Source organism: Garra rufa, chromosome 2 (assembly GCF_049309525.1).
Source record: "Garra rufa chromosome 2, GarRuf1.0, whole genome shotgun sequence".
Taxonomy (NCBI): Eukaryota; Metazoa; Chordata; class Actinopteri; order Cypriniformes; family Cyprinidae; genus Garra; species Garra rufa.
Window position 1 is genome coordinate 60728804 of NC_133362.1, and position 16380 is coordinate 60745183.

Genomic DNA, 16380 nt, shown 5'->3' on the forward strand with positions numbered 1-16380 from the left:
GGCGCCGTGATCGTATAGTGGAGAGTACTCTGCGTTGTGGCCGCAGCACCTCCGGTTCGAATCCGGGTCACGGCAGGCTTTTTGTTCACTGAGCTCCTTTCTGCCACCTCCATTTTTCGTACGGGTGCGGTGCCAGTTAAACTATACCAACAACGCAGGCAGCAGAGGCTGGCTTTCGGGGTCAACAAAGAAGGCTCGAAGCGCACGAGTCACTGATAGGGCCAAAAAAGCTAAAAGCCATCTTTGTTTGAGCCCGTCCAGAGTTTTTCTCGCGTCATGGACGAGAGAGCGTTGTCTTTCCATGCTGGCTAAAGAAATTTGAAGCTGCGAAGCTGGAAGCGCAAAGGCTGCAAACACAGACCATGACGAGGCGCGCTTCGTTCCACTGCACGCTGGCGGGTGGCCAGATTGACTCTGCTCTTGACACTCTAGTGTAGCTCTGCTGTGAGCAGAGCCCCCAAAAATACAGGTCACTCGCAAAGGTTCCACTCCACGGAAATCTTTAGTAAAAGGCAAAATATTTATGCGCTGATGACGAGAAACTCGAGATGTGTCTCTATGCCCTTGGACCTGTGCGCTCACTGTGGTAAACCACTACGCTCACCAAGGGTAATCTAGGGTGCCGACACCTGACAACATGATTTTCGTCACCCCCCTCACCCCAAATGGGAGAAGTAAAAGTTATGAAAGTCCCTTCCCTCACCCAGTATTCACAAACCCGATCAAGGTAATGTCATCTCTTTTTTCATGCCCCCGTATTAGAGGCCAAAAAAAATATTAAATGAAATAAAGCGGTCCAAATAATGACCCACTGTAATGTGTAGCATTCAAGATATTGAGAGACTTTAGCTCGTGGCGGGTCAATCTGGTATTTCATGGAGTAGGGGCTCGTTTTGGCAAGTTGGGTGCAGTCGCGTGTGCTGGGAGCGAAGAACAGCAAGCGCAACTCTTCGTTAGTATGGTGGACAGTATCTCCCCCTGTCACGTGGAAGACCGGGGTTAGATTCCCCAACGAGGAGACCTAGTTCTTTGCTGCTGTTGAACGACTCATCCAAAAGCTTTTGGTGCAGACAGAGGTCACAGAAGGAGTTCTGCTTCGAGGTCAACCGCAGCCAAAAACTGTGCGTTGGCCGGGAATCGAACCCGGGTCAACTTCTTGGAAGGCAGCTATGCTCACCACAATACCACCAACGCAGGCGCTTGGTGCCGGATTTAAGCGGTCAGATAAGAATGCTCGAATCCGGGTCATGGCAGCCCTTTGTCGTTGAGCAACGGGGACGTCCAGCTTCTTTTTGCCAACTCACCCTTCAGTTGGATTTTGCGCCTGAAGCTCGGCGGCATCCTGTGCTGCCCGCCTCGAGACGAGAGCAGGCGGTCCCCATGCAGGCGTAGTCGTGGCCGAGAGGTTAAGGCGATGGACTTGAAATCCATTGGGGTCTCCCCGCGCAGGTTCGAACCCTGCCGACTACGGTCGGGCATTCCCCCTTTTGCCTTTAGCTTTTTGCGACGGTGGTTTGGCCTTCGCTCTCTCTGACGTAATTGCGTGCGGCCTTTGTCCCGTAGCTCCTGTGGCAAGTGAGCTTCTGCTGGGCGGCTTGTGGAGAAAGTGTTCTTATATAAAAAGTAAGAGGCGCACAAAACACAAGAGCCTGGATAGCTCAGTTGGTAGAGCATCAGACTTTTAATCTGAGGGTCCAGGGTTCAAGTCCCTGTTCGGGCGAAGGGCTATCTTCTTGTTGTCGCCCTCAGCTTGCAGTCGTGCCGGTCCAGCTCTGCCGTGTGGCGGCGTACGCTTAAAGATGTGATAGAGTGTTTGCTATGCTGCCCCTTCATGAATGTTTCGTTGCTTGTGGTGGGCTGTTTTCCCCTTTAGGAGTTTTATGCGAGGCGATTTCAGTAAAGCGGTAGCCAGTTCATTGTTTTTTTCAGCCAACTTTGAGGTTGACAACGGGACAGAGGACGTCAGGGCCGCCGTAGTTGTGGCCGAGTGGTTAAGGCGATGGACTAGAAATCCATTGGGGTCTCCCCGCGCAGGTTCGAATCCTGCAACTACGCTCTTCGCCGGTGCTGAGGAGAAGTGGCCGGGCCCTTTTCTTCCGTGTCCCTAGCACGGATTTGTGTGCCCTCTCTCCACAGTAATAAAAAGCGCCGCTAGTCCTTTTTTTTTCAATTCGGACGTCCGGCACCACCAGATGTGAGCCAGTGGGGCGCCGTGATCGTATAGTGGAGAGTACTCTGCGTTGTGGCCGCAGCACCTCCGGTTCGAATCCGGGTCACGGCAGGCTTTTTGTTCACTGAGCTCCTTTCTGCCACCTCCATTTTTCGTACGGGTGCAGTGCCAGTTAAACTATACCAACAACGCAGGCAGCAGAGGCTGGCTTTCGGGGTCAACAAAGAAGGCTCGAAGCGCACGAGTCACTGATAGGGCCAAAAGAGCTAAAAGCCATCTTTGTTTGAGCCCGTCCAGAGTTTTTCTCGCGTCATGGACGAGAGAGCGTTGTCTTTCCATGCTGGCTAAAGAAATTTGAAGCTGCGAAGCTGGAAGCGCAAAGGCTGCAAACACAGACCATGACGAGGCGCGCTTCGTTCCACTGCACGCTGGCGGGTGGCCAGATTGACTCTGCTCTTGACACTCTAGTGTAGCTCTGCTGTGAGCAGAGCCCCCAAAAATACAGGTCACTCACAAAGGTTCCACTCCACGGAAATCTTTAGTAAAAGGCGAAAGATTTATGCGCTGATGACGAGAAACTCGAGATGTGTCTCTATGCCCTTGGACCTGTGCGCTCACTGTGGTAAACCACTACGCTCACCAAGGGTAATCTAGGGTGCCGACACCTGACAACATGATTTTCGTCACCCCCCTCACCCCAAATGGGAGAAGTAAAAGTTATGAAAGTCCCTTCCCTCACCCAGTATTCACAAACCCGATCAAGGTAATGTCATCTCTTTTTTCATGCCCCCGTATTAGAGGCCAAAAAAAATATTAAATGAAATAAAGCGGTCCAAATAATGACCCACTGTAATGTGTAGCATTCAAGATATTGAGAGACTTTAGCTCGTGGCGGGTCAATCTGGTATTTCATGGAGTAGGGGCTCGTTTTGGCAAGTTGGGTGCAGTCGCGTGTGCTGGGAGCGAAGAACAGCAAGCGCAACTCTTCGTTAGTATGGTGGACAGTATCTCCCCCTGTCACGTGGAAGACCGGGGTTAGATTCCCCAACGAGGAGACCTAGTTCTTTGCTGCTGTTGAACGACTCATCCAAAAGCTTTTGGTGCAGACAGAGGTCACAGAAGGAGTTCTGCTTCGAGGTCAACCGCAGCCAAAAACTGTGCGTTGGCCGGGAATCGAACCCGGGTCAACTTCTTGGAAGGCAGCTATGCTCACCACAATACCACCAACGCAGGCGCTTGGTGCCGGATTTAAGCGGTCAGATAAGAATGCTTGAATCCGGGTCATGGCAGCCCTTTGTCGTTGAGCGACGGGGACGTCCAGCTTCTTTTTGCCAACTCACCCTTCAGTTGGATTTTGCGCCTGAAGCTCGGCGGCATCCTGTGCTGCCCGCCTCGAGACGAGAGCAGGCGGTCCCCATGCAGGCGTAGTCGTGGCCGAGAGGTTAAGGCGATGGACTTGAAATCCATTGGGGTCTCCCCGCGCAGGTTCGAACCCTGCCGACTACGGTCGGGCATTCCCCCTTTTGCCTTTAGCTTTTTGCGACGGTGGTTTGGCCTTCGCTCTCTCTGACGTAATTGCGTGCGGCCTTTGTCCCGTAGCTCCTGTGGCAAGTGAGCTTCTGCTGGGCGGCTTGTGGAGAAAGTGTTCTTATATAAAAAGTAAGAGGCGCACAAAACACAAGAGCCTGGATAGCTCAGTCGGTAGAGCATCAGACTTTTAATCTGAGGGTCCAGGGTTCAAGTCCCTGTTCGGGCGAAGGGCTATCTTCTTGTTGTCGCCCTCAGCTTGCAGTCGTGCCGGTCCAGCTCTGCCGTGTGGCGGCGTACGCTTAAAGATGTGATAGAGTGTTTGCTATGCTGCCCCTTCATGAATGTTTCGTTGCTTGTGGTGGGCTGTTTTCCCCTTTAGGAGTTTTATGCGAGGCGATTTCAGTAAAGCGGTAGCCAGTTCATTGTTTTTTTCAGCCAACTTTGAGGTTGACAACGGGACAGAGGACGTCAGGGCCGCCGTAGTTGTGGCCGAGTGGTTAAGGCGATGGACTAGAAATCCATTGGGGTCTCCCCGCGCAGGTTCGAATCCTGCAACTACGCTCTTCGCCGGTGCTGAGGAGAAGTGGCCGGGCCCTTTTCTTCCGTGTCCCTAGCACGGATTTGTGTGCCCTCTCTCCACAGTAATAAAAAGCGCCGCTAGTCCTTTTTTTTTCAATTCGGACGTCCGGCACCACCAGATGTGAGCCAGTGGGGCGCCGTGATCGTATAGTGGAGAGTACTCTGCGTTGTGGCCGCAGCACCTCCGGTTCGAATCCGGGTCACGGCAGGCTTTTTGTTCACTGAGCTCCTTTCTGCCACCTCCATTTTTCGTACGGGTGCGGTGCCAGTTAAACTATACCAACAACGCAGGCAGCAGAGGCTGGCTTTCGGGGTCAACAAAGAAGGCTCGAAGCGCACGAGTCACTGATAGGGCCAAAAGAGCTAAAAGCCATCTTTGTTTGAGCCCGTCCAGAGTTTTTCTCGCGTCATGGACGAGAGAGCGTTGTCTTTCCATGCTGGCTAAAGAAATTTGAAGCTGCGAAGCTGGAAGCGCAAAGGCTGCAAACACAGACCATGACGAGGCGCGCTTCGTTCCACTGCACGCTGGCGGGTGGCCAGATTGACTCTGCTCTTGACACTCTAGTGTAGCTCTGCTGTGAGCAGAGCCCCCAAAAATACAGGTCACTCGCAAAGGTTCCACTCCACGGAAATCTTTAGTAAAAGGCGAAAGATTTATGCGCTGATGACGAGAAACTCGAGATGTGTCTCTATGCCCTTGGACCTGTGCGCTCACTGTGGTAAACCACTACGCTCACCAAGGGTAATCTAGGGTGCCGACACCTGACAACATGATTTTCGTCACCCCCCTCACCCCAAATGGGAGAAGTAAAAGTTATGAAAGTCCCTTCCCTCACCCAGTATTCACAAACCCGATCAAGGTAATGTCATCTCTTTTTTCATGCCCCCGTATTAGAGGCCAAAAAAAATATTAAATGAAATAAAGCGGTCCAAATAATGACCCACTGTAATGTGTAGCATTCAAGATATTGAGAGACTTTAGCTCGTGGCGGGTCAATCTGGTATTTCATGGAGTAGGGGCTCGTTTTGGCAAGTTGGGTGCAGTCGCGTGTGCTGGGAGCGAAGAACAGCAAGCGCAACTCTTCGTTAGTATGGTGGACAGTATCTCCCCCTGTCACGTGGAAGACCGGGGTTAGATTCCCCAACGAGGAGACCTAGTTCTTTGCTGCTGTTGAACGACTCATCCAAAAGCTTTTGGTGCAGACAGAGGTCACAGAAGGAGTTCTGCTTCGAGGTCAACCGCAGCCAAAAACTGTGCGTTGGCCGGGAATCGAACCCGGGTCAACTTCTTGGAAGGCAGCTATGCTCACCACAATACCACCAACGCAGGCGCTTGGTGCCGGATTTAAGCGGTCAGATAAGAATGCTTGAATCCGGGTCATGGCAGCCCTTTGTCGTTGAGCGACGGGGACGTCCAGCTTCTTTTTGCCAACTCACCCTTCAGTTGGATTTTGCGCCTGAAGCTCGGCGGCATCCTGTGCTGCCCGCCTCGAGACGAGAGCAGGCGGTCCCCATGCAGGCGTAGTCGTGGCCGAGAGGTTAAGGCGATGGACTTGAAATCCATTGGGGTCTCCCCGCGCAGGTTCGAACCCTGCCGACTACGGTCGGGCATTCCCCCTTTTGCCTTTAGCTTTTTGCGACGGTGGTTTGGCCTTCGCTCTCTCTGACGTAATTGCGTGCGGCCTTTGTCCCGTAGCTCCTGTGGCAAGTGAGCTTCTGCTGGGCGGCTTGTGGAGAAAGTGTTCTTATATAAAAAGTAAGAGGCGCACAAAACACAAGAGCCTGGATAGCTCAGTCGGTAGAGCATCAGACTTTTAATCTGAGGGTCCAGGGTTCAAGTCCCTGTTCGGGCGAAGGGCTATCTTCTTGTTGTCGCCCTCAGCTTGCAGTCGTGCCGGTCCAGCTCTGCCGTGTGGCGGCGTACGCTTAAAGATGTGATAGAGTTCACATAGAGTGTTTGCTATGCTGCCCCTTCATGAATGTTTCGTTGCTTGTGGTGGGCTGTTTTCCCCTTTAGGAGTTTTATGCGAGGCAATTTCAGTAAAGCGGTAGCCAGTTCATTGTTTTTTCAGCCAACTTTGAGGTTGACAACGGGACAGAGGACGTCAGGGCCGCTGTAGTCGTGGCCGAGTGGTTAAGGCGATGGACTAGAAATCCATTGGGGTCTCCCCGTGCAGGTTCGAATCCTGCCGACTACGCTCTTCGCCGGTGCTGAGGAGAAGTGGCCGGGCCCTTTTCTTCCGTGTCCCTAGCACGGATTTGTGTGCCCTCTCTCCACAGTAATAAAAAGCGCCGCTAGTCCTTTTTTTTTCAATTCGGACGTCCGGCACCACCAGATGTGAGCCAGTGGGGCGCCGTGATCGTATAGTGGAGAGTACTCTGCGTTGTGGCCGCAGCACCCCCGGTTCGAATCCGGGTCACGGCAGGCTTTTTGTTCACTGAGCTCCTTTCTGCCACCTCCATTTTTCGCACGGGTGCGGTGCCAGTTAAACTATACCAACAACGCAGGCAGCAGAGGCTGGCTTTCGGGGTCAACAAAGAAGGCTCGAAGCGCACGAGTCACTGATAGGGCCAAAAGAGCTAAAAGCCATCTTTGTTTGAGCCCGTCCAGAGTTTTTCTCGCGTCATGGACGAGAGAGCGTTGTCTTTCCATGCTGGCTAAAGAAATTTGAAGCTGCGAAGCTGGAAGCGCAAAGGCTGCAAACACAGACCATGACGAGGCGCGCTTCGTTCCACTGCACGCTGGCGGGTGGCCAGATTGACTCTGCTCTTGACACTCTAGTGTAGCTCTGCTGTGAGCAGAGCCCCCAAAAATACAGGTCACTCGCAAAGGTTCCACTCCACGGAAATCTTTAGTAAAAGGCGAAAGATTTATGCGCTGATGACGAGAAACTCGAGATGTGTCTCTATGCCCTTGGACCTGTGCGCTCACTGTGGTAAACCACTACGCTCACCAAGGGTAATCTAGGGTGCCGACACCTGACAACATGATTTTCGTCACCCCCCTCACCCCAAATGGGAGAAGTAAAAGTTATGAAAGTCCCTTCCCTCACCCAGTATTCACAAACCCGATCAAGGTAATGTCATCTCTTTTTTCATGCCCCCGTATTAGAGGCCAAAAAAAATATTAAATGAAATAAAGCGGTCCAAATAATGACCCACTGTAATGTGTAGCATTCAAGATATTGAGAGACTTTAGCTCGTGGCGGGTCAATCTGGTATTTCATGGAGTAGGGGCTCGTTTTGGCAAGTTGGGTGCAGTCGCGTGTGCTGGGAGCGAAGAACAGCAAGCGCAACTCTTCGTTAGTATGGTGGACAGTATCTCCCCCTGTCACGTGGAAGACCGGGGTTAGATTCCCCAACGAGGAGACCTAGTTCTTTGCTGCTGTTGAACGACTCATCCAAAAGCTTTTGGTGCAGACAGAGGTCACAGAAGGAGTTCTGCTTCGAGGTCAACCGCAGCCAAAAACTGTGCGTTGGCCGGGAATCGAACCAGGGTCAACTTCTTGGAAGGCAGCTATGCTCACCACAATACCACCAACGCAGGCGCTTGGTGCCGGATTTAAGCGGTCAGATAAGAATGCTCGAATCCGGGTCATGGCAGCCCTTTGTCGTTGAGCAACGGGGACGTCCAGCTTCTTTTTGCCAACTCACCCTTCAGTTGGATTTTGCGCCTGAAGCTCGGCGGCATCCTGTGCTGCCCGCCTCGAGACGAGAGCAGGCGGTCCCCATGCAGGCGTAGTCGTGGCCGAGAGGTTAAGGCGATGGACTTGAAATCCATTGGGGTCTCCCCGCGCAGGTTCGAACCCTGCCGACTACGGTCGGGCATTCCCACTTTTGCCTTTAGCTTTTTGCGACGGTGGTTTGGCCTTCGCTCTCTCTGACGTAATTGCGTGCGGCCTTTGTCCCGTAGCTCCTGTGGCAAGTGAGCTTCTGCTGGGCGGCTTGTGGAGAAAGTGTTCTTATATAAAAAGTAAGAGGCGCACAAAACACAAGAGCCTGGATAGCTCAGTCGGTAGAGCATCAGACTTTTAATCTGAGGGTCCAGGGTTCAAGTCCCTGTTCGGGCGAAGGGCTATCTTCTTGTTGTCGCCCTCAGCTTGCAGTCGTGCCGGTCCAGCTCTGCCGTGTGGCGGCGTACGCTTAAAGATGTGATAGAGTGTTTGCTATGCTGCCCCTTCATGAATGTTTCGTTGCTTGTGGTGGGCTGTTTTCCCCTTTAGGAGTTTTATGCTAGGCGATTTCAGTAAAGCGGTAGCCAGTTCATTGTTTTTTTCAGCCAACTTTGAGGTTGACAACGGGACAGAGGACGTCAGGGCCGCCGTAGTCGTGGCCGAGTGGTTAAGGCGATGGACTAGAAATCCATTGGGGTCTCCCCGCGCAGGTTCGAATCCTGCCGACTACGCTCTTCGCCGGTGCTGAGGAGAAGTGGCCGGGCCCTTTTCTTCCGTGTCCCTAGCACGGATTTGTGTGCCCTCTCTCCACAGTAATAAAAAGCGCCGCTAGTCCTTTTTTTTTCAATTCGGACGTCCGGCACCACCAGATGTGAGCCAGTGGGGCGCCGTGATCGTATAGTGGAGAGTACTCTGCGTTGTGGCCGCAGCAACCCCGGTTCGAATCCGGGTCACGGCAGGCTTTTTGTTCACTGAGCTCCTTTCTGCCACCTCCATTTTTCGTACGGGTGCGGTGCCAGTTAAACTATACCAACAACGCAGGCAGCAGAGGCTGGCTTTCGGGGTCAACAAAGAAGGTTCGAAGCGCACGAGTCACTGATAGGGCCAAAAGAGTAGAGCGTTGTCTTTCCATGCTGGCTAAAGAAATTTGAAGCTGCGAAGCTGGAAGCGCAAAGGCTGCAAACACAGACCATGACGAGGCGCGCTTCGTTCCACTGCACGCTGGCGGGTGGCCAGATTGACTCTGCTCTTGACACTCTAGTGTAGCTCTGCTGTGAGCAGAGCCCCAAAAATACAGGTCACTCGCAAAGGTTCCCCTCCACGGAAATCTTTAGTAAAAGGCGAAAGATTTATGCGCTGATGACGAGAAACTCGAGATGTGTCTCTATGCCCTTGGACCTGTGCGCTCACTGTGGTAAACCACTACGCTCACCAAGGGTAATCTAGGGTGCCGACACCTGCCAACATGATTTTCGTCACCCCCCTCACTCCAAATGGGAGAAGTGAAAGTTACGAAAGTCCCTTCCCTCACCCAGTATTCACAAATCCGATCAAGGTAATGTCATCTCTTTTTTCATGCCCATGTATTAGAGGCCAAAAAAAATATAAAATGAAATAAAGCGGTCCAAGCAATGACCCACTGTAATGTGTAGCATTCAAGATATTGAGAGACTTTAGCTCGTGGTGGGTCAATCTGGTATTTCATGGAGTAGGGGCTCGTTTTGGCAAGTTGGGTGCAGTCGCGTGTGCTGGGAGCGAAGAACAGCAAGCCCAACTCTTCGTTAGTATGGTGGACAGTATCTCCCCCTGTCACGTGGAAGACTGGGGTTAGATTCCCCAATGGGGAGACCTAGTTCTTTGCTGCTGTTGAACGACTCATCCAAAAGCTATTGGTGCAGACAGAGGTCACAGAAGGAGTTCTGCTTCGAGGTCAACCGCAGCCGAAAACACTGCGGTGGCCGGGAATCGAACCCGGGTCAACCGCTGGGAAGGCAGCTATGCTCACCACAATACCACCAACGCAGGCACTCAGTGCCAGATTTAAGCGGTCAGAAAAGAATGCTCGAATCCGGGTCATGGCAGCCCTTTGTCGTTGAGCGACGGGGACGTCCAGCTTCTTTTTGCCAACTCACCCTTTAGTTGGATTTTGCGCCTGAAGCTCGGCGGCATCCTGTGCTGCCCGCCTCGAGACAAGAGAGTAGGCAGTCCACATGCAGGCGTAGTCGTGGCCGAGAGGTTAAGGCGATGGACTTGAAATCCATTGGGGTCTGCCCGCGCAGGTTCGAACCCTGCTGACTACGGTCGGGCAACTTTGAGGTCAACAACGGGACAGAGGACATCGGGGGCCGCCGTAGTTGTGGCCGTACCTTCCAGCAATCAGCCGGCTTAACGTTTCCTAACTATATTTGAATACTTTCGAACGTCGTCTGAACATTTCTGAACGAAGTCCGAACGAGGTGCATACTCCTTTGTAACTACAACCGAACAGGTCCTAACGCAAATCCTAAAGCTTCGAACAAGTGGGGCAAAGCAGCCAATCAATTCCTACCAAGAGGAAAGAGCCAATTGGCCATCAATCGCGCCGCTGAATGAGTTTTTTTTTTTCATTTATATCAAGCAGGTGTGACCTTACAGTAGTTTACTGTTAGAATTTCAAAATCTTTCATCACTTGAATTAAGATTATATTAATTTGATTTTAAAGTACAGCCATCACAAAACCAGACCTTATAACAAAAAAATTGTTTACTGTTGTTACAAAATCAAAATTTTGCATAGCTATTACAGGACACACTGGCAAGTAACAATGCCTTGAAAAACTTAAATCTTAAAAAAATATTTCTTTAAATATCTAAATTATTTAAAATAATAGATAATTATTTTTAGTTATATTTAAGAGAAAACACAATTCTAGATTATAATAATGTAGTAAAAACACGTTTTTTTTTTCTTCTGATTGATATAATAATTTTTTTTAAAAAATCTGCATACTATTATTTTTTAATTTTTTTACCACTATGTGTGAAGGGAAATCATTATACCATACAGGGCTAATAATTATTTCTCACTAACAGAAGAAAGAATAGATTCTAGAATAGATACTGCCAAATCCAAACAGACTCCATCATTGAAGCTGTGTCATAAAATCCATGGTATTGTTTTTTTTTTTTTTAAATAAAGTTACATTTCATCTAAAACACTGCTTAGATTCAGTGACCAATTGGGGTGCTTCACTAGATAATAGCTCGATTTTGCAAAACAAAATGGCACAAACTAATTGAGAGATTTGTCCACTAGGTGGCACGTTAGGTCAACATCGATCATTATAGAGAAAAGTTTCAAGCCCTTGAGAAAAATAGATCTATATTATTCGAAAATAAACTAATGATTTGAAGGATGAAAATCTGCTGCAGTTTAGTCACGTTTCAGCTGAAAATCACGCAGTAGTCTAAACACTGATTTTACAAATGACACTCAAAATTCAAGGAGAAAAAATTAGATTTTTTTTGTAAAAGGGTTCATAAATACAAGTGTGTCTGGTAAAGGCAGCTAGCAGGCTAGCTAATTTGTTATGAATGTTTTTAATATTGGTCTCCAACACACAAGGAGGATTAACCTAATTGGCAGACGTGGTGCACCCCAAATTCAAACCAATCAAAAGCATCAGAATAGCACCGCTTTAATAAATGGCCTTAGCAGAAGGCATCGTGCATTTCAAAAACAGGCAAAGCAACAGATTAATATTATTCAACATATCCCAGATTTTTAAAGAAAATTTCTAGATGTAACCCCATTTGTAATCTTTAACATTTTCATAAGTAACTGTAATTTAATTACACATTTTTCGAAGTAACTGTAACGAATTACTGTTACATTTATTTTGTAATTAAATTACGTAACGCCGTTACATGTAACTAGTTACTCCCCAACGCTGACCATCCAATTAATATTAAAATCACCAGACATCATACATTCACAGCAGTTATCAAGAGGAGCAAGAAGATTCTTCAGTTCATTATAAAACTTTGCATCATGACATGGAGGATTATAAAGCACAACTATATTAAATGTCATATTTGGAGAAAGAATAACATTTAATCCCAACCACTCCATGTTCACCTTCAGTTCAAATTGTAAACATCTAAAATGCTCCCTTATATAAATTAAAACAACACCACCCCTTCCACTGACCCTATCTCTCCTTTAACAAGTATAGCCTGGTACATTAATTAGGTCAGTAAGAACATTATGATTCAACCAAGTCTCAGATATACACAAAAAATCCAAATTGGAATCAATAAGTAAATTCTGTATCTGATCTATTTTTGGTCATATACTTCTTATATTTATATGTCCTCCCAGTATTCCTTTAAGTTTATTCCCAGAGTTCCAGATGACTTTAGCATGATTCACAGTTTGAAAGAGTCTTGACTTCCTCTGTTTCAATATTGCATGATTTATTGCATGCCTTTTAGCCCTCGTAAAACTCTGTTGGCATTTGTCCGTTGTTGGCCTTCGTCCGTTATTGCAGACGGGCCATTACGGTAATGACAATCTGTAACTGGCATATAAGGATTAATGTGAGGCATAGAACTTACCTCAGTGTCCATGTAAGTGATCTCAGACTGATCAAACACTACAGGTCCTTTTAAAAAAACTTAGCATATTGTGATAAAGTTCATTATTTTCTTTAATGTACTGATAAACATGAGACTTTCATATATTTTAGATTCATTACACACAACTGAAGTAGTTCAAGCCTTTTATTGTTTTAATATTGATGATTTTGGCGTACAGCTCATGAAAACCCCAAAATTTTAAAAAAATTAGCATATTTCATCTGAGCAATAAAAGAAAAGTGTTTTTAATACAAAAAAAGTCAACATTCAAATAATTATGTTCAGTTATGCACTCAATACTTGGTCGGGAATCCTTGTGCAGAAATGACTGCTTCAATGCGGCGTGGCATGGAGGCAATCAGCCTGTGGCACTGCTGAGGTGTTATGGAGGCCCAGGATGCTTCGATAGCGGCCTTAAGCTCATCCAGAGTGTTGGGTCTTGCGTCTCTCAACTTTCTCTTCACAATATCCCACAGATTCTCTATGGGGTTCAGGTCAGGAGAGTTGGCAGGCCAATTGAGCACAGTAATACCATGGTCAGTGAACCATTTACCAGTGGTTTTGGCACTGTGAGCAGGTGCTAGGTCGTGCTGAAAAATTAAATCTTCATCTCCATAAAGCTTTTCAGCAGATGGAAGCATGAAGTGCTCCAAAATCTCCTGATAGCTAGCTACATTGACCCTGCCCTTGATAAAACACAGTGGACCAACACCAGCAGCTGACATGGCACCCCAGACCATCACTGACTGTGGGTACTTGACACTGGACTTCAGGCATTTTGGCATTTCCCTCTCCCCAGTCTTCCTCCAGACTCTGGCACCTTGATTTCCGAATGACATGCAAAATTTGCTTTCATCCGAAAAAAGTACTTTGGACCACTGAGCAACAGTCCAGTGCTGCTTCTCTGTAGCCCATTTCCTGCACACGCCTGTACACGGTGACTCTGGATGTTTCTACTCCAGACTCAGTCCACTGCTTCCGCAGGTCCCCCAAGGTCTGGAATCGGTCCTTCTCCACAATCTTCCTCAGGGTCCGGTCACCTCTTCTCGTTGTGCAGCGTTTTCTGCCACACTTTTTCCTTCCCACAGACTTCCCACTGAGGTGCCTTGAAACAGCACTCTGGGAACAGCCTATTCGTTCAGAAATTTCTTTCTGTGTCTAACCCTCTTGCTTGAGGGTGTCAATGATGGCCTTCTGGACAGCAGTCAGGTCGGCAGTCTTACCCATGATTGCGGTTTTGAGTAATGAACCAGGCTGGGATTTTTCAAAAGCCTCAGTAATCTTTTGCAGGTGTTTAGAGTTAATTAGTTGATTCAGATGATTAGGTTAATGGCTCGTTTAGAGAACCTTTTCATGATATGCTAATTTTTTGAGATAGGAATTTTGGGTTTTCATAAGCTATATGCCAAAATCATCAATATTAAAACAATAAAAGGCTTAAACTACTTCAGTTGTGTTTAATGAATCTAAAATATGTTAAAGTCTAATGTTTATCAGTACATTACAGAAAATAATTAACTTTATCACAATATGCTAATTTTTTTAAAAGGACCTGTACTGCCACTGCCTTTGCTCCTGCTAGACAGCACAGCTCTGCATTTTCCACTTTGTCCAAAATTGGTAACTTCAGCCGCTGCCCAAGTTCACCTGTCGATTCATTAGCCAGCGCCGCGTCTCCATGGACGGACCAGTCCCGTCACCCCTCCGCACCTCCCCAGGCGATCCCCACCGACAGCCAGGGACAGCACACACTCCGGCTCCATCGGGACAAACACCATCCAGCGTTGGAGTCAGGGTAAATTGCGGAGATGTTATAGACGGGGTGACAGTGCTTAATAAAATATAAAATTGCTTCAATACTTGAACAGGGAAGACACACATATTGGACGATAGAGACCCAACAGAGACAGAATGCACAGACTTTGATTTTAATATAAGGGGTAACTGGGAACACAGGTGCACAGAATGACGAACTGGACTAAAGAAAAGGAACAGGACCAAAAAAGGGCACACAGAAACAGAAACAGGTCCATATTCCTGGCATATCATCCCCCTTCTGGAAGGCGCATCCTTGCTCTGATGGAACAACAGAAGGAGAAGAATGGATATCCGGGAGGAGGATGACCAACAGAGTCCAAGGTGGAGACGATGGAGGGAGGAGCCTGTCTCTGTATGTCCTTGTGTCTCCTTCCCTTTCTCAGGGAACAAGGGTTGTAGTTTTAACCCGAAACAGTGATGTTAAAAATGCTAACAATGTCCTTTATTGTGTTTCAACCAAAAAACTGCACTTCCTGTGAGATCTCTTTTCAATTCATGATATACAAATGTGAAGTTCTTACATTGTAGACAGAGCAAACGCATTGTCCATATTCCTAATTATTCCTTGCTCTTTTATGCATTACAGTGTCAACTAGCTATATTGTGTTGACTTTGCTTAAAGTGTACTATGGACAAAACATAATGCTTTAAAATGTGAAATAGAATGTTACATTATATACATTTTGTTTGAAACTCTTTCTACACTAAGGGGATATGTTAGGCTACTCTCTATTATGAATTTTCATGTGCCTGTTAAGGCTTCCTTTTAGACTAAAACAGTTTCCACACTGAGAGCATGTGTAAGGCTTCTCTCCAGTATGAACTCTCATGTGCTTGTTAAGGTGTCCTTTTTGATTAAAACTCTTTCCACACAGTTTGCATGAGTAAGGCTTCTCTCCAGTATGAACTCTCATGTGCTTGTTAAGGGTTCCTTTTTCACTGAAACTTTTTCCACACAGTTTGCATGAGTAAGGCTTCTCTCCAGTGTGGACTCTCATGTGTCTGTTAAGGCTTTCTTTTTGATTAAAACTCTTTCCACACTGTTGGCAGGTGTAAGGCTTCTCTCCAGTGTGAACTTTCATGTGTCTGTTAAGGTGTCCTTTTAGAGTGAAACTCTTCCCACACTGTAATGCTTCTCTCCAGTGTGAATTCTTCCTTTTTGAGAGAAACTGTTTTCACACTGAACGCAAGAAAAATAACTCATAGTTCCTGTAGTTTGAGCTCTTTTTTGTTTAGAAGTTTTTTCAGACTCTAAAGAACAAAAAGATTTTTCTCCAGATACAAAATCATGAAGATTCTCAAACTGAACTTTCTCTTCAGTTTCATTCAGATCTTCTCTCTCCTCTTTCATGTATGTTAGATCCTATACCAGGGTGTCCAAGCGTGATCCTGCTCAGCCGGTACCCTACAGAGTTTAGGCTGGCCGTTATACAATTTATAAAAAAAAAATCTAGAAAATCTAATGACAGAGTTTAGGATCTATATATATATCTATAATCTATATATAGACTAACCTCAATGTTTCTGTACCATTTTTATCTCCTAGGGAATAAAATTTAGAAACAAATTTAGAAAAAAAAAAGAAAAGGGGATAAACTCCCCACTCAACCGTCAGATGAAAAATTCATCAAACAATTCTTTCTGAGGTTTTATTAAGGGGGAAATTATGTTACCAAATTCGCTTCATGGGAGGGGCTTCTGCCACTCGTCAGCGGGAAAGTAGTTGTAAAATAGGTGAATGAGCTCAAATTGCCAGCTTTAGCTTGCTTGTAGTCTCAATATGTATATATGTGTAGGTCAAATTGAGTAAAGAGCGTTTTTTAAAAATTCACCAGATTGTCCGACCTCCTCACTCACTTTCTTCCAAGAAAAATCTTTTTTATTCCCGTTTCCATAAAATTCCATAAAGTTAAGATTTTTCAACTCGCTTGAAACACTCAATGCGCGCCGCTTCATTTGCGCGTTTCGTGCCGCAGGATGACTATTCGCGTC

General features: G+C 47.2%; 1 protein-coding gene and 18 non-coding genes across 19 annotated transcripts in view; 13 read left to right on the forward strand and 6 right to left on the reverse strand.

The window, feature by feature from the left end:
* LOC141326018 (uncharacterized) overlaps positions 1-16380 on the reverse strand; it is a 301935-nt gene that overhangs the window by 184804 nt on the left and 100751 nt on the right. Inside the window, exon 5 of the mRNA XM_073834727.1 lies at positions 15135-15474. Within this exon, the coding sequence (XP_073690828.1) occupies positions 15135-15474 (340 nt within the window). The remainder of the gene's footprint in view (positions 1-15134; positions 15475-16380) is intronic.
* Positions 436-550, reverse strand: LOC141327444 (U5 spliceosomal RNA). The gene has a single exon (XR_012354740.1). It is a non-coding gene; the product is annotated as a U5 spliceosomal RNA (small nuclear RNA).
* Positions 1389-1470, forward strand: trnas-uga (transfer RNA serine (anticodon UGA)). The gene has a single exon. It is a non-coding gene; the product is annotated as a tRNA-Ser (tRNA).
* Positions 1648-1720, forward strand: trnak-uuu (transfer RNA lysine (anticodon UUU)). Its single transcript has one exon. It is a non-coding gene; the product is annotated as a tRNA-Lys (tRNA).
* Positions 2642-2757, reverse strand: LOC141327347 (U5 spliceosomal RNA). The gene has a single exon (XR_012354648.1). It is a non-coding gene; the product is annotated as a U5 spliceosomal RNA (small nuclear RNA).
* Positions 3595-3676, forward strand: trnas-uga (transfer RNA serine (anticodon UGA)). The gene has a single exon. It is a non-coding gene; the product is annotated as a tRNA-Ser (tRNA).
* On the forward strand, positions 3854-3926 carry trnak-uuu (transfer RNA lysine (anticodon UUU)). Its single transcript has one exon. It is a non-coding gene; the product is annotated as a tRNA-Lys (tRNA).
* LOC141327387 (U5 spliceosomal RNA) lies at positions 4848-4962 on the reverse strand. The gene has a single exon (XR_012354687.1). It is a non-coding gene; the product is annotated as a U5 spliceosomal RNA (small nuclear RNA).
* trnas-uga (transfer RNA serine (anticodon UGA)) lies at positions 5801-5882 on the forward strand. Its single transcript has one exon. It is a non-coding gene; the product is annotated as a tRNA-Ser (tRNA).
* trnak-uuu (transfer RNA lysine (anticodon UUU)) lies at positions 6060-6132 on the forward strand. The gene has a single exon. It is a non-coding gene; the product is annotated as a tRNA-Lys (tRNA).
* Positions 6396-6477, forward strand: trnas-aga (transfer RNA serine (anticodon AGA)). The gene has a single exon. It is a non-coding gene; the product is annotated as a tRNA-Ser (tRNA).
* On the forward strand, positions 6633-6704 carry trnah-gug (transfer RNA histidin (anticodon GUG)). The gene has a single exon. It is a non-coding gene; the product is annotated as a tRNA-His (tRNA).
* On the reverse strand, positions 7065-7179 carry LOC141327388 (U5 spliceosomal RNA). Its single transcript, XR_012354688.1, has one exon. It is a non-coding gene; the product is annotated as a U5 spliceosomal RNA (small nuclear RNA).
* On the forward strand, positions 8018-8099 carry trnas-uga (transfer RNA serine (anticodon UGA)). The gene has a single exon. It is a non-coding gene; the product is annotated as a tRNA-Ser (tRNA).
* trnak-uuu (transfer RNA lysine (anticodon UUU)) lies at positions 8277-8349 on the forward strand. The gene has a single exon. It is a non-coding gene; the product is annotated as a tRNA-Lys (tRNA).
* On the forward strand, positions 8603-8684 carry trnas-aga (transfer RNA serine (anticodon AGA)). Its single transcript has one exon. It is a non-coding gene; the product is annotated as a tRNA-Ser (tRNA).
* Positions 8840-8911, forward strand: trnah-gug (transfer RNA histidin (anticodon GUG)). Its single transcript has one exon. It is a non-coding gene; the product is annotated as a tRNA-His (tRNA).
* On the reverse strand, positions 9219-9331 carry LOC141327343 (U5 spliceosomal RNA). Its single transcript, XR_012354644.1, has one exon. It is a non-coding gene; the product is annotated as a U5 spliceosomal RNA (small nuclear RNA).
* On the forward strand, positions 10172-10253 carry trnas-uga (transfer RNA serine (anticodon UGA)). The gene has a single exon. It is a non-coding gene; the product is annotated as a tRNA-Ser (tRNA).